The 23842-nt window shown below is 43.8% G+C and overlaps 1 protein-coding gene across 3 annotated transcripts in view; it reads left to right on the top strand.

The window, feature by feature from the left end:
- Positions 1-23842, top strand: part of CDCA7L (cell division cycle associated 7 like) — a 45732-nt gene that overhangs the window by 13755 nt on the left and 8135 nt on the right. For all 3 annotated transcript variants that reach the window (XM_044246191.1, XM_044246190.1, XM_044246192.1), the window contains exons 2-3: positions 16352-16492; positions 21977-22114. In XM_044246191.1, coding sequence (XP_044102126.1) covers positions 16352-16492; positions 21977-22114 — 279 coding nt within the window. The remainder of the gene's footprint in view (positions 1-16351; positions 16493-21976; positions 22115-23842) is intronic.

Raw genomic sequence — 23842 nt, 5'->3', positions numbered from 1 at the left:
GGGATTACATAGAATACTCTGTGATTGAAATAACCTGATTTGAATGATACCGGTTTGTCGGTGGCATACAAAGACTCTGCTGGTAGACAGCTCCTCCCCTCCTCTTGTTATCAATGTCAGCAATTCTATCTTTATGCATTGTGCAGTACAAAATGTGAAATCATAGGTGCATTTTTTAATTGGAGAAAACAAAAAAGTGAATTTATATTACTACCAGTATTTGTATTTTACTTCAAAACTTTATATTTCATATGGCTTTGAGTTACTCTCTAGTGACCTTTCATTTCCTCTTGAAGAACTCCCTTTAGGATTTCTTGTTCGGCAGGTCTGGTGCTAATGAACTCTCAGCTTTTTATCTGGTGATGTCTAAGGACAGTTTTGCCAGGTAGAGTTCTCGGTTGACAATTTTTTCTTTCAGCGCTTTAAATATATCGTTCCACTGCTTTCTGGCCTCCAAGGTTTCTTCTGAGCAATCAGCTGATATTCCTTTAGAGGAGTTCTTATGTGTGATGAGTTGCTTTTGGGGGGGCTGCTTTCAGTATTCTCTTTGTCTTTCATGGGTTTGATTTAAATAAGTCTCAGTGTGGGTCTCTTGGGTTTATACTGCTTGGGGTTTATTGAGCTTCAAGTCTTCCGTCAAACTTGGGAAGGTTTTGGTCGTTATTTTGTCAAATAGCCTCTCTGATTCTTTGTTCTGCCTCCTCAGTTTGATTTTGAACTTGTCTCATGATATTTTCAAATTGGCTGTTGTATTTTTTCACTTCTAGAATTCTTGTTCCTTTTTATAATTTCTCCTTGTTGACATCATTTTGCTTATACAGTCTACCCTGAATAACACAGATTGGAACTGCGTGGGTCCAGCATACATGCATTTTTTCTTATAGTCCAGTACTATACATGTAGTGTCTTTACAATTTTCTTAATATTTTCCTTTTCCTAGCTTGCTTTGTTGTAAGAATACAACGTATAAAACATACAACTTATCAAACTGTTAATGGACTGTTTGTGTTATTGGTAAGGCTTCTAGTCAACAGTAAGCTAATTAGTTAAGTTTTGGGGAGTCAAAAGTTACATTGGGTTTTCAGCTATATGGAGGGGTGGTCAGTGCCCCCCAACCCGTGGTGTTAAGGATTAACTGTGTATCCTTTTCCCAATTTACTTTAGTTTTATTGTGTTTTCCTTTTGTTCTCTGAGCATATTGAAGGCAGTTGTCCTCTGTCTAGTAAATCCACAGCCTGTGCTACTTCACGCACGTTCTCTGTCAATTTGTTTTGTTCCTTTGAGTGGGCCAGTTTTTTCTATTTCTTTGTATGTCTTTGATCTTCTGTGGAAGAGTGGGTGTTGGAGGAAACAGCCACCTTTTCTAGTCTTCACAGACTGGCTCTGTGCCAGGGAAGTCATTCATTGATTAGCTGGGCATGCCCTGAGCCTGGAAGCTTAAAGTCTTGTCAGATTTTTGCTGAGCATGTGTCTGGCCTGGCCGGGGCTGGTATGAGGGTTGCCTAATTCCCTGATGGGACACAGCTGCTTTGGAATGCCTCAGTTTCCCACAGAGTGTTACCCAAGCTTCTCCTTGGGGTTTTGGGTGGTTTGCTGTACTTCTCCATGCATAAACTCTTCATCTCAGGTCTGTAGTCACCTGCAGGTCCATAGTCACCTGCAGCTTTCATGAGCAATGGCTGGAGCTTTTCCTGGCAGGAGACTGAGTTAGGTGAGAAAGGGACCAGTCCCTTCAGGCAGTCCCCGATTGGGTACAATATTGTGGTGAGTGTCGTAAGGAGCTGCATTCTGCCTACGATTTGCAGTGTTTAGTAAGTTACTTGCCTACTTTTACATAATTATAGGCCAATTTGAATAGTAGGATAGTAAGTTTTTTAATTGTTATAATGAGTTTAGGTGTTTTTTAAGAAAAATTTAGGTGAAATTCATGTAACATAAAATTAACCCTTTTATTTATTATTTATTTATTTATTTTAAAAGATTTTATCTATTCATTTGACAGAGATCACAAGTAGGCAGGCAGGCAGAGAGAGAGGGAGAGGGAGAGAAGCAGGCTTTCTGCTGAGCAGAGAGCCCGATGCAGGACTCTGGGATCATGACCTGAGCCGAAGGCAGTGGCCTAACCCACTGAGCCACCCAGGTACCCCTTATTTATTTTTTAAAAAGATTATTTATTTGACAGGGAGTGAGAGAGAGTACAAGCAGTGGAAGTGGCAGAGGGAGAAGCAGGCTCCCCATTAGCAGGGAGCCTGATGTGGGGCTTGAGCTCAGGACCCCAGGATCATGACCTGAGCCAAAGACAGGTGCTCAACCGACTGAGCCACCCAGTCTCCCCAAATTAATCATTTTAAAGTGAACAATTCATGGGACTTTTGGGTCTGGCTCTGCTTGCTTATTAGTATAATGTTTTGCAGGTTGAGCTATATCATAGCATGAATCAGTACTTCATCCTTTTAATAGCTGAATAACAACCCGCTGTATATTGTATATACTACAGTTTCTTATCCACTCATTCGTGATGGACCTTTTGGCTGTTATAAGTAGTCGTGCTGTTAACATGCATGTACATGTATCTGAAATACCTGTTTTTGCAGTTCTTTTAGTTACCTAAGAATGAAAGTGCTGGGTCAGATAGGAATTCTGTGTTTGACTTGTTGAAGAATCATCAAAATGTTTCCCATCGTGGCTGAACCATTACATTCCCACTACCTATGTATGAGTGTTCTGGCTTCTCTACATCTTCTCCAACACTTCTTTTCTATGATTTTTGGACTCTAGAGGATGTGAAGTGGTATTTTGTATTTTTGGTTTGTACTTCCCTAATGACTGATGATGTTGAACATTTTTTCTTGTATTGCTGTTCATTTGTATATATAGTTTTTGGTGGGGGGAGAAATATGTGTCAAGTTCTTCATGAATTTTTTGATTGGATGGTGTCTGTTGTTGCATCATAGGGGATCTTCATATATTCGGAGTGTTGGGTCCTTATCACTTAGGTGTCCTGCAGCTCTTTTCTCCCATTCTATAGGTTGCCTTTCACTTTCTTGATAATGTCCTTTGATAAAGAGATGTTTTCAGTTTTGATGAGGTGCGGTTTAATCAGTTTTTTGTTGCTCATGCTTCTTGGCCAAAAAGTTTAAGCTTTTTGATTGAATTTAAACACAAATGCTAATTAGTGGGTAGTTATTTTATTGAAAAATAGCATTTGCCTGAATGTCATTTGTAGGGGTATGAACAAGCTGCATGCCCTTGAGTAAGTAGGCTCAGGTTTGCTCCCTTTTGAGAGGAGGTGCTCCAGCTGATGGAGGAGATCTCGTCGTACTCTGGTCCTCCTGGACCCTGGATCCTCTTAGCTATAAATAAAAGCACATATGCTCCATCACTCTGAGTTGAACCATATTTTCTGGAGGTTTTCAAGTCTCACTGCATATACTTCTAAAAAAGTAACTCCCCTGCTTTAGATGTACATGACCACATTGGTGTTTTGAGACTTCAGACCCACTTGTCTGCTCCCCAGTTCTGTATCAGGGTGCTTGTCTTGTCACGTGCCACCATTGCTGACTGTCCCCATAATGGACAGCTAAGCTGCTAGCGGAGAAGCAACCTTGTCTTAGCTTATCTGGCTTTCATTACTTAGGCAGACTGAAGACTTAAAATACGTTTTAAGCCTTTTCTGGGTTCCCTTTTTAGTGACTTTTCTTTGTTTTACCTATTTTATCTGTGTGACTTGGAATACTTCATTTTGCAAGAGCTTTTCAGTACCAGTAATTTGCCTATTTGTGGCAGATCTTTTTTCCCAAGGTTCCCCCCCCCCCAAATTTGTCTTCTTTTACGGTGTTTAGAACTGGTAAGCGGTCCGTGATACTACTGTTTTCCATTCTGATCTCCTTTATGTGGGAGCTTAAAGTCTTCCTCATGCCGGGACCAGCTGTATATTCACATCAATTATAATCTGTCCTGTGGATTGTTTACCTTTGAACTCTTTCATCTTCTGATTCTCTTCTGATTCATAGATAGTATCAGGTGAGAAGAAAAATGGACTCTTGAATTCACCTCAAATAGGCAGTTTTGCCGGCATCCTTTATTGACTTACTGACATCTCTCTCCCATAGATTTGTGGTGTTTGTCCTATCAGATTTTCATGGTATGTACTAGGATCCATTTCTAGGCACTCTGTATGTTCCACTGTTTCTACGTCATTTTCTTTTTGACTAAGGCTTAATTTACATACGGTAGAAGTCATCCTTTTTAGTGTTCAGTCCTATGAGCTTTTTGTGTAATCACTATCACAGTTGATTTTATCACTGCTCCAAAATTCCCTCTGACCTCTAGTGTCAGGCAACCATTGACATGTGTTCTGTCTCTCTAGTTTTGCCTTTTCCGACGTGTCCCGAAAATGGAATCAGATAACATGTAGCCTTTTTTCACTAGGCCTCGTGCATTTGCGATGTATCCATGTAAGTGTGTCTGTCAGTAATTTAGTCTTTTTTTTTATTGCTGGCAGAAGTCAGTGATGTGGATGAACCATGTTTTGTTTATGCATTCCCTAGCTGATTTGGATCGTTTCTGGGTTTGGGAATAAAATTGCTAATGATAGTGTTTTTTAGTGAACCTAAGTTTTCATTTCAACCTGGATCATGTGGTAAGAGTATGTTTAACCTAATGAGAAGCTCCCAAATTGTTTTCTAGTGTGGGCCTACCATTTTGCGTTTCCACCAACCGTTTAGGAGAGTGTCAGTTGCTCCAGATCTTTGCCAGGCAGCACTTGGTATTGTCCTGTTTTCTTAAGCCATTCTGATAGGTAGATAATTGCGTCTCATTGTAGTTTAAAATTTGCATTTCCCTAAGGGCTGTGGATGTCAGACCTCTGTTCATGTGCTTATCTGCTAGTCCTAGGTCTTTGGCAAATTGTCTGCCTGCGTCTTTTGCCGGTGTTTAAACTGTGTTCTTCTCTTAAGAAGTTTTGAGGTTCTTTATATATTTTGGGTATAGGTTCTTTATCAGGTGTATGGTTTGTGGGTGTTTTCTCCCAGTCTGTTGTTTTTTCTTGTCATTCTATTTGAAGTGTTTTTTGAAAGGCAGAATTTTTAAATTTTGATTGTCTAATTTATAAATTTTTAAAATCTGTATTCTGCTTCTGGTGTCGTGAACCTAAGGTCACAAAGATTTTCTCCTAGAAGTTTTAGAGTTTTAGGTTTTATATTTAGGTCTGCTCTCTTCTGAGTTAGTTTTTGTAAATAGTGTAAGGTATGGGTGTGTCCTGTGGATCTACCAGTTTAACCGTAAGCGATTTAAAGAAATGACAGTGTTTGTGATAGAAAATTATGCAAAACAGCGGTGTTTGTGGAGGGTTGAAGGAATGCTTTCCTGTGTGTAAAAGGTTCTTTTGCAGATGCAAGATAGTACACCCTGCAAATTCTGCTTTCCTTGCTATCAAAATTGCTTTCAAAACGCTTACTAAGGAAAATGCAGTAGTGTGCACAGATTTCTTTTGTGCAGTTCCTTAGGGCTACAAATGAAACTTGTTTCCAGGTGAAACATACACAGTGTTGCTGGAATAAGAAACATTTCCTGAAGCTTTATCAAAATCAGCTCTGGAATCGGCCTTTAAGAAGAATCTGTAGCTTTCCTTCAAAAACTAGTAACTGATAAATATGTGCCTTCCAGCTGGGAGGTGGTATTTCTCAGTCTAGAAAGAATACATTTGTAGATCATTGAGATACAGAAAAGCCTTGATTAAAAAAATATAATTAATTTTAAAAATACAAAGTTTTAGATTAACGATAAGCTCATTTGTTTTCAAGAGTGTATACTTGATTGAAAAGCAGCTGGCGGTTTGAGGCTTTTTTTTTTTTTTTTTTTTAATTTATTTGACAGAGAGAGATTACAAGTAGGCAGAGAGAGAGAGGAGGAAGCAGGCTCCCTGCTGAGCAGAGAGCCTGATGTGGGACTCGATCCTAGGACCCTGAGATCATGACCTGAGCTGAAGGCAGTGGCTTAACCCACTGAGCCACCCAGGCACCCTGGTTTGAGGCTTTTTATGGCTTATTAGTTGTTGTTGTTTTTTTTTTAATTGAATTTCAATTAAGGTTAGGCTGAGGTCGTTAAAGAGAGCTCCAGAGCATGGCTTAGTGTTCCTCAAGAAATGCTAGAAGGGCACCGAATAACTACAAAGCAAGCAGCAGTTGGGCAGGATTGATTTTTATTAGTGGAGCTTAGTTGGGAGAGAACAGAGCTGGATTTTAAACCAAGTAAGGTTGTGCAGACAGCTCTGTCTCCCAGACTTGCAGTTAATTTCTGGGCTTCGGAGCCCAGGTTCTGGGGTTCAGCGTGTGGTGCTGCCAGGCATGAAGGCTGAAGCCTGGACTTACGGGGGCGGGGGGGATGATTTTGAACCTGCCTTAGAGTGAAGTGTTGGGTTTTTAAACCACATGCCCCTCAGGTAGAAGTGGATGGAGGTCTAGAGGTGCTCTGGAGTTTGAGAAAAGATTGCATTCATTTAAGGAGGGAAGATTTTCTTTGTTAGTGTGTACAAATGCAGGAAATTTCTGTGCATTGACTTCTTCTTTTTTTTTTTCCAATTTATTTATTTTCAGAAAAACAGTATTCATTATTTTTTCACCACACCCAGTGCTCCATGCAAGCCGTGCTCTCTATAATACCCACCACCTGGTACCCCAACCTCCCACCCCCCGCCACTTCAAACTGCGCATTGACTTCTTAGCCTGCCACTTTGCTGAATTCCTGTGTGAGTTCTAACAATTTTGGGGTGGAGTCTTTTGGGTTTTCCACAAAGAGTCATGTCATGTCATCTGTGAAGAGTGAAAGTTTGACTTCTTTTTTGCCAATTTGGATGCCTTTTATTTCTTTTTATTGTGTGATTGCTGAGGCTAGGACTTGTAGAACTGTGTTGAACAGCAGTGGTGATAGTGGACATCCCTGCCATGTTCCTGACCTTAGGGGAAAAGCTCTGTTTTTCCCCCTGTTGAGAATGATATTTTGTATATGGCCTTTATGATGTTGAGGTATGTTCTGTCTACCCCTACACTGTGGAGCGTTTTTATCAAGAAAGGATGCTGTATTTTGTCAAATGCATTTTTGGGGTCTATTAAGAGGATCATACGGTTCTTGTGCTTTCTTTTATTAATGTGGTGCATCACATTGATTGATTTGTGGATGTTGAACCACCTTGGCAGCCCAGGAATAAATCCCACTTGTTTATAGCAGCAGTAGCCAAAATATGCTAAGAGTCCAGATGTTCATTGACAGGTGGATGGATAAGGAAGAAGTGATGTATGTGTGTGTGCCTGTGTGTGTATATGTACACACACATACACACATACAGTGGAATATTACTCAACATATATATGTATTCACATATTTTCTCTCTCTGTACACACACACACACACAGAAACAGTGGACTGTTACTCAACCATCAAAAAGAATGAAATCTTACCGTTGGCATTGCTGTGGGTGGAACTAGAGAGTATTTTGCTAAGCATGGAGTAAGTCAGAGAAAACAAATACCCTATGATTTCAGTCATATGTGGAATTTAAGAAACAAAACAGATGAACACAGGGGAAGGGAAGAAAAAATAAGACAAAAACAGAGAGGGAGGCAAACCATAAGAGATGCTTAACTATAGGGAACAAACCAAGGGCTGCTGGAGGGGGTGGGGGAGCATGGGGTAATTGGGCATTAAGGAGGGCCCTGATGTCATGAGCACTGAGTGAGATATATAACTGTGAGCACTGAATTCTACCCCTAAAACTTAATAATACACCGTATGTTAACTAACTTGAATTTAAATAAAAATTTTTTAAAAAAGGAAGGTTTTCTCTGCACTTTTAGATTGTCTTCCAAAGTTGGTCTTTTATTGCTGAATTTTAAAAAAATGTGGTAAGGTACACATAACATGAAATTTATGCTTTTAATAATTTTTAAGTAGCGTTAAACACATTTAAATTGTTGTTGGGCAAGTAATCTCCAGAAGGTTTTCATTTTCTAAAACTGAAATCCTGTACCCATGAAACAACCGCTCCCCTCCCCCACCCTGGCAGACTCCCCTTTACTTCCTGTATTTGTGACTTGGACTGGTCGCATGAGGTTTCTCCTGTGAGTGGAATCAAAATATTTGTCTTTTTGTGACTGGCTCACTTTACTAGCATAACGCCCTCAAGTTTCATTCATGTTATAGCGTGTGACGGGATTTCCTTCCTTTTCTTTTTGAGTTAGTTAACACTGCTCATCAATTAATCAGATGTTGATTAAGTACCTCTAAGTACATAAGACTCTTCTTGGTGCTTGAGGGCCTGGTATGGCGGGGGGAGGGGGGGGGGAAGATGCCAGAGAGCTCGAGAGTCTGCTCTGAGAGTTAAGTGCCCATTTAGGAGGTTCAGATAAGCCCTTGAAGAGCTGGTGTCAAGCAGGAAAAAGGTCACACCGCGCAGGACGGGAGCAGAAAGTGGGCCTACACCCCTACTCTCTGTGAGTGTATGTTCTGCAGACGAGTGTCAGCGTCTCACCGGGGAGCTTGCTACAGCTGTAGAACCTCAGGCTCTCCCCCCAACAGACTGTTTCACACCGGTTCTTTTGTTTATCTGTTTGTTTTAATGTTGTGGCAAATTTTTAGAATTTGCTTCCTGAGACTGAATAATACTTCATCATACGTGTCTGTGAATTTTGTCCGTCCATTCTTCCATGGATGGACACATGGGTTGCTTCCCCTTTGTGGCTGTTGAATATAGTGCTTCTGTGAACAACAGAAGGGCCAATTTTTAATTAATGAATTGATTTTTCTGTTCCAGTCCGTGGAAGGGAAACTTTATTGAGGTGCCAGGGCTGTGGGGCAAAGGCAGAGCCTGGGGCATGGCCTTAATGTGACCTTCTTGGGGCACAGTTGTTGGGGTTGTGCACTTCCTACAGCTGCTGGCTGTGCAGGGGTGCAGGTGAGCAGAGCACTTGGCGGCGGACCTTCACCACCCTGCAGGCATAGTGCCAAGTGTGTGGGGGGGGCTCTTTCTGGACATTGTGGACACCTTCCAGCTGTTCACCTGCAGAAATCAGACGTTGCTGGTCAGGCAGAAGGCCCTCCTTGACCTTGGTCTTGGCTTTGACATTCTCCTTTTGACATGTGTCCCTGGGCTCAGCCTCAGGGTGAGGGTCTTGTCCATCAGGGTCTCCACCAGGTTCTGCCTCTCTTGGTCCGTGGGGTCTATGCCATTGCCAAACCACTCAGCTGCCTTGTTGTAGAGAACAACAGGGTGGCCGCGCTCCTTTTAATGTGAAGTTTTTCTTTTTACTTAGTTTTTTTAGCACTCCAGTGTCTACTGCTGTTCGTACCAGACACGAGCAGATAGACTGTTGGTCATATTTGAAATCTGGCATTTAAAATGTCCTCTGGGTTCTGCATGGCCCCAGGACTGCTGCTGTGCACTGTCGCTGGATGAGTGTGAGGTCCAGCGGGGATGAAGCGGACGTTCTACGACTGGAAGATGTCTCAGCAAGACATCTGGCTTCTGGGGGGAGGAGGGGGCTGAAGGGGGAGCCCACGGGACCCCCATTTCTACATGTCATGATCTACTGTCCTGGAGATTGGCCGCCACTTCTGGACCTGTGTCTTGAGATCACCAGTGCGCCCCGGCCCGTGGTGGCTTACCCTGAGCTGCTACCTTTCCATCTTCCTGTTTAGCCCTCAGAACTGCTGACCTTCCATCTCTGCTCCCAAGATGAGCTCTGAGGTCGTGTTTAGGGCCTGCAAGTGATCTGTGGTCCTTTGCGAAGGAGGAGCTTTTGGGGACTGCTTTGTTCATGAATGTTCTGATATGGGCCATCCCTCCCGTACAGGGATGGTGTAACGTGCCCCTCTTCCCCCTGCACACCTTCCCTAGGAAACGGATGACAAGGGCAGATGCATGTCGATACCTTCAGTCTGGGTTATTGAGAACCTGCTTTAGGCCAGGCCCCGTGTTAGATGCTGGGGACTCCATCCTCGTTCCTGTGTCTTTGGAGGAGATTTGGCTCCTGGTCCCTCCTTGACTCTTGGTGAGTGGACAAGGATAGAGTGGACAGATGTAGCAAGTGTATGTGAAGGAAATAGAATAAATGTGTGTACTTGAAAAAATTATGACTCCTTAAACAGTCTGCACTTTCAGAAGGGAGTTTCCCAGTGGATCCCCAGTGATCTGCACAGGGAAATGTCAACTCCTGGGGAGTAATGTATTGTCATGTTCTGAACTGCTCATGTATTAGGAGGATGCCCCCATGAATCTTTTAGCAGATGCGTTGTGTGGAAATCTTGATTTGTCAGCTCTGTTGAACAGTGTCTTGCATTGAAGACCCTTGAATATCTTACGGAGATTTTTCTGAATCTTGGGGCTTGTGCCTGAAACTCTTCTCTTAATGCCTCGTGAAGGAAGTTAGACAGCAAGAAACAGAGCCCTGTGTGCCCCGAGAATGCATACTCGTTTTTGTTTTTTTCCAGAGTGTGTTCCTTGCTTTTGTTCCTCATTGGTAATCATAGCTGACTGCCCCCCCCCCCCCCGCCCCCAGCCGGCCTTGGTACCTGTGGCGCAGACTCCGGAGCAGCTGCAGAAGTCCTGGATGACTTGTTGGGGGTGGGGTGAGGGGGTGAGGACAGGCCTGCTGCAGCTGTACCCAGGCTGAGGTATTTGCCACTGGACACGGTTTCTTCATGGTGCCAAACTCTCCGTCCTTCCAGGTGCTTCATTAAATCATGACAGGGTGTGCTCATCCTCCTTTAACCGTTTTAGGTTAAAGCAAGCTTCTGGGCCAGCGGAGCTTTCTGATTCATAGAATGGTGGTTAAGTCGAGAAGAAGATGACAGAAACCGTTCTGGGCCCATGTATCTTGCTGCCACGGCGGGGATGGGACTCCAGCCCGATCAAGTACACTGGAACACACCCTTAGACAAGGACTATCTAGGTTTCTCTTGTTACGAATATTATTTTGGTGTGTTGGTTTCATGATGAAACAACTAGAAAGTATCTTTGAAAAGATAAGAGATGTGAAATACTGTAAATTGACTTCCTTATGAGAAGTTTAAACCATTTAAGACTTCATTAGGAGCTTCTCAGCATAAATGGGGCAGGGTTTTGTTTTGTTTTGTTTTGTTTGTTTTTCCTTACTGTTACTGGAACTCTACTTCTGTGTCTGACCTTTTTTCCCAAGAGGTGACTTCATTAGATGGTGGGAAAGCATGTGTGTTAATCCTCTGACACCATTAAATTTGGCATATTCAACTTCTGGATTTGTGTTCTCTGCATACTGAATGTGAAACTTCCTTCAATTAAGCCATTGACCTCCTCATCATTTTTTTCAACAAGAAGATTAAAATTATGACAAAAATAAGATTAGAGAATAGTGATTTCTTCAATGAACCTAACTGTAAAATTAATTCAATACACAGAAAAAAATTCAAGGACTTGAAGTAACTTCCGAATGTACCTCTCTGTGTGCTAGTGCAACACGGTGTGGTCTAGGGACCCCCAAGGATTCCACGAGGACAGAATTATTCTTGTAATAATTCTAGGTGGCACTTTCACATAAAAATGTCTTACTGCAGTCGAGGCATCTGGGTGGCTCAGTCAGTTCAGCATCCAGCTCTTCATTTTGGCTCAGTCATGATCTCAGGGTCGTGAGACTGAGCCTGCTTATGTTTCTCTCTCTCCCTCTTCCCCTGCCCCTCATCTTCCTCTCTCTTAAAAAAAAAAAAAAAAAGGTCTCGTAGCAGTAAAAATTATTATATTAAAATCTCAGCCCTTGAGGACACCTCATTAATATTCACATGATGAAATGGGAAGTATAGATAGAGTACCTTTACATCCCCGAGAAAGTGATTGCCAGGTTATCTCAGGGCAAAGATCTAGGAAATAATGGGACTAGATCCCAAGGATAGAAAGAACTACAAAAGAACCCCCCCACACCCCCACTGAGTCCTCTTTAATTCGTTTTGTGGAAGTGATTTCTGTTAACAGTTGGGCACAGACGTCTTTTGTGCCTTTATGTGTGTGAATGTACAAGGAAAAATGTGCATTCATGTGTTTTGGTGCTTTCTGCCACTGTTTGTTTTTTAATTATATTATTTGCCCCAGGGGTACAGATCTGTGAATCATCAGGGTTACACAATTCACAGCACTCATCATAGCACATACCCTACCCAGTGTCCATAACTCAGCCACCCTATCCCAACCCCCCACACCCCAGCAACCCTGTTTGTTTTGTGAGATTAAGAGTCTCTTACGGACACCTAGGTTCTTTCCATAGTTTGGCTATTGTGGGCATGGCTTCTATAAACATTTGGGTGCACGTGCCCCTTCGGATCACTACGTTCGTATCTATAGAGTAAATACCCAGTAGTGCAATTGCTGGGTCATAGGGTAGCTCTATTTTCAACTTTTTGAGGAACCTCCATACTGTTTTCCAGAGTAGCTGCACCAGCTTGCATTCCCACCAACAGTGTAGGAGGGTTCCCCTTTCTCCGCATGCTCGCCAACATCTGTTGTTTCCTGATGGGTTAATTTTAGTCATTCTGACTGGTGTGAAGTGGTATTTCATTGTGGTTTTGATTTGTTTTTCCCTGATGCTGAGTGATGTGGAGCACTTTTTCATGTGTCTCTTGGCCACTTGGATGTCTTCTTTGCTGAAATGTCTGTTGGTGTCTTCTGCCCATTTCTTTTTTTTTTTTTTTTTAAAGATTTTATTTATTTATTTATTTGACAGGTAGAGATCACAAGTAGGCAGAGAGAGAGAGAGAGAGAGAGAAGCAGGCTCCCCACTGAGCAGAGAGCCCGATGTGGTGCTCAATCCCAGGACCCCAAGATCATGACCTGAGCCGAAGGCAGCGGCCTAACCCACTGAGCCACCCAGGCGCCCCTCTGCCCATTTCTTGATTGGATTATTTGTTCTTTGGGTGTTGAATTTGATAAGAACTATGAAAGAGGGGCACCTGGGTGGCTCAGTTGGTTAAAGCCTCTGCCTTCAGCTCAGGTCATGATATCAGGGTCCTGGGATACAGCCCTGCATCGGGCTCTCTGCTCAGCAGGGAGCCTGCTTCCCCCTCTCTCTCTGTCTGCTCTGTCAAGTAAATAAATAAAATCTTTTAAAAAAAATAAAAAACCATGAAAGAATCTTAAACTTGATTTTCATTGATGGCTATTGTTGGTAGTGGTGTTGATGGTAAAGTTTGAAACTGTTTTGTGTGTCTTATAGGTAAAGCAAATGGGTAAGTGGGGTAAGTATATGCAAAATACTGAGAGTTGGAGCTTTCATTGTGGGAAAAGGGAAATAATCTGGGATTGAGGGAGTGAGGAAGAATCCTGATTTTGGATTTGAATTCAAGGTGTTACTGTGAGTGTGTGACTTAAGACATACAAAGTATCTTTACCCTGTTCAGTCAGAGCTTAGAAGCAATGATACTTAACCAGCAAGGAGTGTACCAAGTTCTCACCTCTAATTTCTCAATGCCTGTGCATTTTGGGAAAATGGCTGATCCAGGGTCTGGGGCAGGTGAAGTATAAGGCTAGCTTGATATACTTGTGCCAGAAAGCAAAGAGTTACGCAAAGACTGTTAGGGTTATGTCAAAAGGACATAGTAATTGGCTTGAAGGAGCTCCCATTGGCCAAATTTAGGATAATTTAAGCATCAGAAAGAATGGTGACAGTAATGGATTATATAGCACATTGAATTAAAAAAAAATACCATGAAATACATGGGAGCAAGAGAAGCAGAGGGAGGGGGATAGCAAGAGAGAGAGTGTGTATTGTATTATAGAAGAATGCCAACTAATACATGAAGAATGAATAGAATGTGAAAATGACCATTTTGGAACCTCTCATGTGTAGTAATTGATTCAGGTGAGAGCTGTCAATGGATGCTGAAACCACTGAGTGAATTGTTATCAGGGGGAAGGGTAGTCACAGGATGTCAAACATCACCCCACTTACTTCATGCTAAATACAGAGGAAAAGGTATTTTTGCTAAGGAGAAATAGGGCACATCCCACCTTAACGTGTTGATCAGAGAGCATCCCCACTAAAAACTAGAGATAGCCAGACATTATGTGCTTTCTTTTTTTCTTTTTTCCTTTTTTTTTTTTTTTTTTTTGAAGATTTTGTTTATTTACTTGACAGAGATCACAAGTACCCAGAGGGAGGGAGGGAAGCAGGCTCCTCGCTGAGCAGAGAGCCTGATTCTAGGGCTTGATCTCAGGGCCCTGAGATCATGACCTGAGCGGAAGGCAGAGGCCTAACCCACTGAGCCACCCAGGCACCCCATTATGTGCTCTCTAAGTGAAGAATGTGGTATTACCTATGAAGTAGTCATCATTTTGTCAGAAAGAACTTGAATCTGACTGAGCCTGTAACTTCAACTACCAAATCCTAGGAAATCTGTGGGGACATAGGAGTTTATTAAATACCATCTTGCAGCTGCAACAGACAGACACAAACCCCAAACACAAACTTCCAAGCTTTTGCAAACTCCACAGGTGACCCAGTTTCTTCAAAAATAAGTTGCCAAAGGGAAAAAAAAGGGACACAGGAGAAAAGACTTTATAGAGCTATTGACCGGTGACCGGTGTACAGAGCTTATTTAGATCATGATACAAATGAGTTAAAAAATATAAGTTAACAGAACTGTGAACACAGACTGTGTATTTGCTGGTGATACAGGGTGAAATGATACTGTATCTTCATTTGCTTCAAAATAATTTGGAAGGAGGGCCGTTGGGTAGGGCTACAGATGGGGGAAGATTAGCCATGGGCACAGAACTGCTTCGGGGTCCATGTGTGTGTTCCTTGTACTGTCCTGCCTATCGTAGGGTTTGATTTGAAAATTACATAATTACGTTAACACTAATTAATAGGAGATAATCTAATATTTTGTGTCTCTTTATGCATTGCATTGAGAACCACATGTCATTTGTATAGAATTATTGCCAGAAATATTTTACTTAAATGTATCTGGAATCAATCAGATAAGCTCAGAATGTATGATATTTGATAAGGCTATTCAAGGCTATGATATTTTGGGCTATTCAAATGATGTCATGTCATGAAAAGCAACAAAAAATACTGTCATAAAAAATACAGTGCATGATCTTCACATCTTGGGGATGGTTGCAGACATTTAAATATAAACTTATAGTAAATGATATTATTGAATTAATGTTAATTCTTTTAGGTATGATTATAGTTTTGTGGCTCTGTAAGGGAATGTTTTTATTCTCAGGAGAAGGGTGCTTAAGTATTTTAGGGTGAATTAGTATGATGTCTACACTTCAAATATACACAGGTTGTTCCTGGGTGGCTCAATTGGTTAAGCGGCTGCCTTCAGCTCAGGTTATAATCTCAGGGTTCTGGGATCGAGCCCCACATGGGGCTCCCTGCTCCATGGGGAGTTGGCTTCTCGCTCTCCTGTTTGCCCTTTCCCCTTGCTTGTGTGCATTCATTCTCTCTCTCAAATAAATAAAACATTAAAAAAAATAAATATACGTGGATTAAGTTGGCTCATACTAACTGGCTGTTTCTCTAGGTCACAAACTGTGAAATACTAGCAAATGCCTATGGTTCCACTTAATGTTTGTTGAAAGAAAACAAACGTGGTGACATATGGGGACTCCTGTGAAGAACATAGAGATGTGTGTACCATTGCTTCACCTTACTCTGGGTTCGAACTTTTTCAAAATAAGGAGTTGGGAACAAGTGGGTAGACAGCATATGAAAATGAACTCTGAACAGATACACAGTTGTTAGATGATGTGTGCTGACAACATTCTTGGAATATTTGCCTATAATAGCGTTTATATTCTCTTGGAATTCTGAAACTACTGATTGAGAATATAGACAAGGAGCAAAAAGGTACTTATTTCACTGTATGGATTTCCATGTCCGAATCAGCAGATGATGAAGAGCAGAAAAATTAAAGAGCTACAGGTAGAAATGAAAAAAAAAAAAAAAAAAGCTTAGTAATATCTTACGTTGACATAGGTGATGATTTAAAGACATCCACTGTAGGAGAAAAATAGATTGTTGGTTTCTCAAAACCCGATGACTGTTTATTTTTTGTGAAGAGGTGACACATGGCTTGTGTTAGGTCTGGCCTTGGCATTGTAGGATGGGATACGTCTCTGGGGTTTGAAAACACTCTTGTCCTTCCCTACCCCACCTTCTTTTGTTGCCATGAGGAATCTGCTGAAACACATTCTGCTCCGGGGTTACTGGGCAGATGGATAGAGCTAGGAGATGCTAATTCCTCCTGCTATCTAGAAAATTTAAGTGATGATAACAGCCTCTGGTTTGATCCTTCTTCTTTTTTGAATCCGAAACAGGTCCCTAAAGAAGTGGCTGACATCTTTAACGCCCCCAGTGATGATGAAGAGTTTGTTGGTTTCCGAGATGATGTTCCCATGGAAACCCTCTCATCAGAGGAGAGCTGTGACAGTTTCGACTCACTGGAGTCAGGGAAACAGGTACGGATGGTTCCTTTCATGGAAGGCCTGGTCCGAGGGAAGCCTGGATCTCGGTTCCCATACTCTTTTATTTGAATTTGGTCTGAGATTGGTGATCGTGGTTAACTGTCGAGCATTTGTTTTACGTGTTTTGCCTTCATGTTTCAAGAACCAGGGAGAGTACCTAGATCATTTTACTGTTCCAGCTTTTTCTGTGCAGGACATATATATATATGTACACACACACACACACACACGCATACACACACATATATATATATATATATATATATGTATATATATATATATATATATATATTTTTTTTTTTTTTTTTTTAAAGGGGGCCTCACATGATCAGATGCATTTTCTTTGCAACCTCAGGGTTGCAGCCTGTGTGGAGGCTATACTCCTAGAGTTCCGGGCCGGCCGACAGGAGAGGCTGGGCCTGCACAACACTAGTCCATACCACAGTCCAGAGCGGGACCTCGGAGTTACCCTGAGCCAGTCCCTAAGCTCCTGGAGCGTGATTCTCTTGGCACCTCACTCTTGGAATTGCCAGGGAGGGCGTTACTCTTGGATTACCTGGCTCTCTGGCAAACACAAGAGACATTTCTCTGAGAGTTAGTTTCCTGAAGGTTTCTCTTGTGCCTCAGCGGGAGCATGGCCAGTCAGAATCACCAGCCTTTGGTGGCCTTTTCTTCGCTGTCATTGTGGCTGTCAAAATTCTTCATTCTCCCTTGACCTCGGCTTCTCTTAAAAGACTGTAAATTAAGCCCACCTGGCTTTGACTGGGCAGGTGCAGGAGGAGAAGCAATTGATTGTACAGGGAGGTGCCGGCTTGCTGGCCGGGCTGCCTGTGTGTGTTCTGGCCTCTGTGGGAGCTGGTCTTGCCCGTGTTCAGGGGCCTCCCCCGTCTCTGTCCTCCGCACTCGACGTGCTGTCTCATTTGACCCACTCGCCACCTGCTGCTTCTCTGCTTGGTCTCTTCCTCTTTCTTACGTGTTTCATACTTCACCGTCCTCTCTTTTGTCTCCCGTCCCCATTTGTGGATGTGGTTCAAGATTGTGTCTTCAGACCTTTTTCTCTTAGTGATCTGGGGACCGGCCTGCTTTCAGCCATTACCTGCACGTTCTTGATGGCTTGACTTCCCTCTCAGGCCCCACACATGGGGAGATAGTCTGACTGCCAGTCGGACCAGTCTTGATCAGGAAAACTCACCGTTTTCCTTCCCTGATTGTCCGTTTGTCTTCCTCATTTTTATCTCCGTCTTTGGTATCCGTGACCCCTCCCCCACCTCTCCCATCTGCCAACTCCCTTGCAGGCACCTATGACCCTTCTGCCATGTTGCTCATCTCCGTCCCTTCCCCTCCCTCCCTTCCTCTGTTCCCCTGGTCCTCCTAACCCTTACCTCCGTGTCGAAACTGAGCTCTGGTCATGCTCCTTGCCTTATTGAGAAGCTGTTCGAGCATGGCGAGGCAGTGAGGGAGAGTGGCGCCCTGGGGTCCACCGCGAGGGCCATTCTGAGCAGCGCAGGATGGGCATGAAGACATCATGAAACAACGCAGTGTCCCTACCTTGGCTCTTATAAATAATGTAAATAATGCTGCAATAAACACAGGGCTGTTAAAGTAGTGTTTTGGGGGTTTTTTTGGGGAGGGGAAGGTGTATACCCAGTAGTGAAATTACTGGATCATAGGGTAGCTCTGTTTTTAATTTTTTGAGGAATCTCCGTACTGTTTTCCATAGTGGCTACACCAATTGACATTCCCGTCAGTGCTGCATGAGTAAATCCTTTTTCTCCTCGTCCTCAACACTTACTTCTTGTCTCTTTGATTTTAACCATTCTGACAAGCATGGGGTGATATCTCAGTGTGGTTTTGATTAGCATTTTCCTGATGATTAGATAGGGGAGCAACCTAAGCGTCTGTCAGTGGAAGCATGGATAAGGAAGATGCTGAGTATATGTACAATGGAATATTATACAGCCATAAAAAGGATGAGGTTTTTGCCATTTGCGGCCACGTGGATGGGTCTAGAGAGGGTATTATGCTATGTGAACTAAGTCACACTGAGGAGGACAAATACCATATGATTTCACTCTTGTGGAATCTCAAAAATAAAAAGCAGAATAAGACCTATAAATTCAGAGAACAAACTGTTGGTTGCCAGTAGGGAGGGGGGTAGGGAGATGGACAAGATGGGAAAGGGGAGTGGGAGGTACAGGCCTCCAGTGACATAGCGAATAAGTCATGAGGCGGAAAAGGCACAAAGGCACAACACAGGGACTCTAGTCAATGATACTGTAACAGAGGTGTTTGGTGACAGATGGGAGCTACACTAGTGAGCACAGCAGAAGGTACAAAGAAGGTGGAACACTGTGTTGTACACTGGAAACTAACACTCGGGGTCAACTAGATTCAAATATGGAAATTTAAAACAGAAAAGCCAAAGCAGCTGCTTTTGCTGCTCTGGGCACTGTTCCTTCTGTGCAGTCAGACCTGCCTTTCCTGCTCCCCCTGCTGGGGGTGGGGGACCGTGGATGGGGGCTCCAGTGTGCCTGAGATGGCCCATGACCTTGTGCTTTCATACAGCTCGCTCTGAACGCACGCGCCTCCCGGGGACAGTGGAGGTGTTGTCGTCACCCCTGTTTCACAGGAAATGAAACTAAAGCTCAGGGCAGTGAGGTGACGTGTCTAGGCTCCCATGTCTGAGAAGTGTCCAGGTCGGGACGTAGGAGATCCGGGAGCATGACTCGGCAGCCTCGTCCCTCTCACTGCTCCCCTTTGCTGCAGGGGACCCGAAGCCGCACGGGCACCCTCCGCATACACCAGTCCCCCTGCCGTAGGCACTGGGCTATGCTGTTCATTCTGCTTATGTGTCTTCTCATTTTTCTAGAGTCTGATGCAGTTCAAATGCTGCTGCTGCTGCTTGAAGTTTTACTAGATTTTCTTCCTTTTTTTTTTTCTTTTTCTTCCTGTTTTCTTTTTTTCATTCTTTTTCTCTTTTCTCCTCTTTCTGTGCCATATTGCTCGTGTCTCCTTTATCACACTGATGCTCACCTCTGTCCCACTGCCCCCACTCAGCCGTTAACCTCCTCGGGGGGAGGCACCCCATACGTGACCGATGCCTCCCAGCTTTCCTGGGTTGCACAGCTTCTGCATGCTGTCCCTTTCCTCATGTTCCCTGCGTTCAGTGCCCATTGGTGAATGAGCCCCCTCGGGGTGGAATTGAGGTGGGATGCCGGTCTAACAGGCTCAGCTCACCATCATTTTCCAGTCGGTTTCTTCCTGTCCCAGGAGTTTTAAAGTTAAAAGTGTAACTGCTCTGTCAGCAGCTCTTCTCATCTATTACTTGCTTTACGTTCTTGATCATGGGAGATGGATGCAGGGGACCTGGGCCAGAGCATACTGCCTGCTACTGACTTGAAAGGGTCACAAATTCTGAAGAGCAGAGAGCTGTGAGCGTTGTAACCAAGACTGCAGTGAGACCATGGAGTGGCTATTTTGCTTTATACACACATTAAGAAACATTTTTTTGTTTTTTGTTTGTTTTGTCTTTTAAGTTGGCTCCATGCATAGCGTGGAGCCCAGAGCGGGGCTTGAACTCACAACCCTGAGATTAAGACCGAGATGAGAGGCAGTCGGTTAACTGACTGTGCCACTCAGGTGTCCCCAGAACAGTTTTCACAGCTTGTGGAATGAGGAGGAGAAGAGCAGGGGCCTTGGTTTAGGACTGTGTCTGAGTTCTTTCTGGGTTTGATCTGGTCACCAAGGATACCAGTTTCTCCCAGACTGACCACTTCCCTGTGAGGCCAGCTCAGCGAGTGAAGCGAGCCGGAGGACGGAAGGCTGGGGCTTGCTGCTCTGCGATGTGACTTGTTCTCTCTGGGCCCGAGGCAGGGACAGTGGGTGTATGACAGAATGGACACAGAGACCCCATTGCCCTAGAGCTGCCTGCAGAGAGGCCAGCTCCGGGCTCTGTGAGCTGGATGTTTCCTGCCCTGGCACGTAGTAGGTTCCTGGTGGCAGCCAGCCGTGTCCCAGTCCTCCTTAAGAATCAGCCCGGCTCTGTGGCTTCTCCTCCCTGACCCCATACGCGCATGATGCATGTTAACCAGCCAAGAGAAGCTGCACGGACTTGCACACAGCATGCAGCAGGGTTGACTTTGGTCTTTCTTAAACATCATTTGAATTTCACTTTAAAGAAACTTCCCTTTTGTGTTTGTATTTTTTTTTTTCCCCAAGCAGCTGCACCACAGCTATCAACAAAGAAACAAAGTAATTTAGCTCTAAGCACACTCATTCCAATTACCCATAATAATTCATAGGAGACATTTAAGCTTAAAAAAATGCTAGATACAGACATTTCTTTCTCTATCCCCCTGTAAATTTTCCCACTCATCTATTATATCTATTTTTCTCCAGAGATGATGTGAGCTTGAGGAAGTATATAATTAAAGTCAGGGAGAGGCAGTGGGGGAGATACAGATTCTCCAACCAAATGTGGTGCGAGGAGGGGTCATTGCTATATCGGGTGTGGGAGGAAGAGACGTCAGAGGCAGCTGGGGACACTGACTCCAGCCTGGGTTGCCAGCTTGGAGGAGGCCGGTCTGGGGGTCTCCTTTCCACAGTGCAGGTCTGTCTCTTCCCTCCTTTCTGTCAAGAGAGCCATTTAGAGAGCCCGGTTCCTTGCCTTTTACTGGTTCAAAAGACAGAAAAAGTCATTTGAAAATGTCTTTCTTTTTTAAGCATCCTAGAGCATCTTTCTTTCTGCTCACTTGCTACCTGTCGGACAGGCTCTCCTGGGGGCTGGGAGGGTTGACGTTCCCATCCTCCCTTGCCCTGGGCAGTCAGGGTGCAGAGGCGGCTTTCTCAGCAGGGGGCATGGAAGGGTGTGAAGGGCTCTGGCCCTTTCCTGCACAAAAACTTGTCTCTGGAAGCTGTGCTCACTGACTTGGGGGAGCCGGCTCTGGACAGCTGCTAGGAGAGAGAGTCGGCCTATGGCAGGCAGCTAGGGCTGCGCCCCGTGGCTCCTTCCCCTGTGAGTTCGGTTCTGTGTGAGAGCACATCTTCCTGATGGCCAGCCCCGGCAGGAGGAGCTGAAGTCCATTGCCACTCACCAGCCACAGAAGCTGCTGGCCGAGCCCATGGCCATGCTGATTCTTTGAAATGGTGTAGTTGTTTAAAATTGTTCAGTTCTGTTTCTCTAATCTATAGAAAGATGTGTGTGTCTATGGGTGTGTGTTCGGTTATTGCGGTAGAATATACATAGCATAAAATTTCCCATTTCACCATTTTTTAAGTGTGGGCGAGTGCTGAGGTTCTTGCCAGGGAGATGCTCGGTGGAATCAAGGACATGCACGGGGTTACACAGCTGTCCCCGTGACCCAGAACGTTTTCATCCCCTCGAACAGAAACTCCCCATTAAACAACTCTTCACTTCTGCTTAGCCCCCTGGTCACCTCTCTTCTTCTTTCTTTATGACATTTGTGTTTTTTAATTTAGCAAGATGTACGTTTCCATTCCAAATACTTCTCAGAAGAACTAAGAAGAATTTTTATAGAGGACACTGACTCGGAGACGGAAGAATTTGAAGGATTTACGCAGAACGACCTGAATGGAAATAGTAACCCAGAAGTCATGGTAAGAATTATCGACACGGGAGAGTGTGGGTTGTCATATTTTCTGTCCTGTTTCTGAATTGTATTTTCTTGTAAGAAGAAAAATATAGAATTGGCTATTCTAACAAAATATAGAATTGGCTATTCTAAGGCTAATTCCTGGCCCACCAGTCCATTATTCTCCTACAGGAAATCCACTTGTCTTTTCCTGGTACCTTAGGGGTTTGGGGGGACATGGCTCAGGTGTCCCTTATTGTCCTTCTGAAAGGATTTATTTTAGACTTTCTGGAACATCTTTTATCTGGAAAGAGGACAGTCTGTCTAGGAGTAGCAAGTTGCTTAAAGTCATTTCTTGTTGTGTGTAGAGTCATGCTCTTGGGTTTGGAGTTAATTTGGCCAAAATGTAGCTATGGTACAAACTTAGAGTTTTCCCTGTGTATTTTTGGTTTGGATGCAGAAATGCTCTTTCAGTGATAAAGATGACCTTGTCTGTCTGCTGAGGGAGGTCTGCTCTCAGCACTTGACCTTCAGGAGACTTGATGATTTCTTCCTTCACTCCCCATGTTGAGGCCAGTGTACTGCCAATTAGTATTGGACTCTCCGGGTACCTTTAAAGAATCTTTGGGTTTTTTCCAGGCATCAGAGGGTCTTCTGCTAACTGAAAAATAGCACCCATGTATCCCTCCAAATCAGCCCACTGTTTCCTTCTTTGGTATCAAGATAAAGGATGGAGGTTAAACCTCTTCCCATTCAGAAGCTCCTGAGGAACCACGGCTGGCGAGCTGGCATGGAACTTGGGTAGAAGTTTAAATAAGCTATACCAAGTAGGTTTGGTACTGGTTGGCCGGTACCAAACCTACTTTGGAGGTCTGGCTGGCCAGCCTCCGGTTTTTTGCCAGCAAGACACTTAACTAAAATCCTTCCAGACCCTAATGGGTATTGTCTACTCTTAGTGACTGACTTGTCCTCTGATTTTTGGCTAAGTGAGTTCAGGTGATTCAGAGAATCTGTGTTCCTAGCACTGGAAAACTACTCCAAAGGTTTCTTTCCCCCTTATTCATGGTCTATACATTTGGGGTATGAACTGTGACCTGCTGATTGATTAGAACTCATAGCTTAGGGCAGGTCTACCTACAAGTTTGGTTTCCCCAGGCAGCGAGCCAACACGTGTTACTCTCTCCCTCCCTGACCTCCCACCCACCGTAGTGAGGACTGGCGAGACCACATTCTCTGACAGTAGGATGTTATCCGCTGGTATCTCGTGGTCTTCCAGCTGTATGTGAAGCCCCCACAGCGGTGGTGCTGGGCCTCGTGCGCTTTGCCTTCCGTCCCCATTGCTGGTTACAGTTTGCCCTTGTCTACTTTAGTCCCTTACAGGGTCCTTAGTAAAGGGGTACAGGTTTGAGGATGATGCAGATAAATAAAGCCCATCTGAGAGAGATTTCCTCTGAAGTTCTCCAACACTGTCTTCCTAACATTGGATTCCCCCAGTCCCACCATTTGGATTCTAAAGCTACTGATGTAGAAAGTTCAGGATACAAAAAAAAAAAGATCAGTACACTGTGGTCTTATTTCTCTCCTTGACGTGCTGTGGATTGATACATATCCCAAGATTTGGAAGCTATCTGCACGTTGCCCCCCGCTTTCCTTATTTATTCATTTTTTTTTTTTAGATTTTATTTATTCATTTGACAGACAGAGATCACAAGTAGGCAAAGAAGCAGACAGAGAGAGAGAGGAGGAAGCAGGC

The sequence above is a fragment of the Neovison vison genome, chromosome 4, assembly GCF_020171115.1.
Source record: "Neovison vison isolate M4711 chromosome 4, ASM_NN_V1, whole genome shotgun sequence".
Classification (NCBI taxonomy): Eukaryota; Metazoa; Chordata; class Mammalia; order Carnivora; family Mustelidae; genus Neogale; species Neogale vison.
This window is presented reverse-complemented; position numbering and strand designations above follow the sequence as displayed.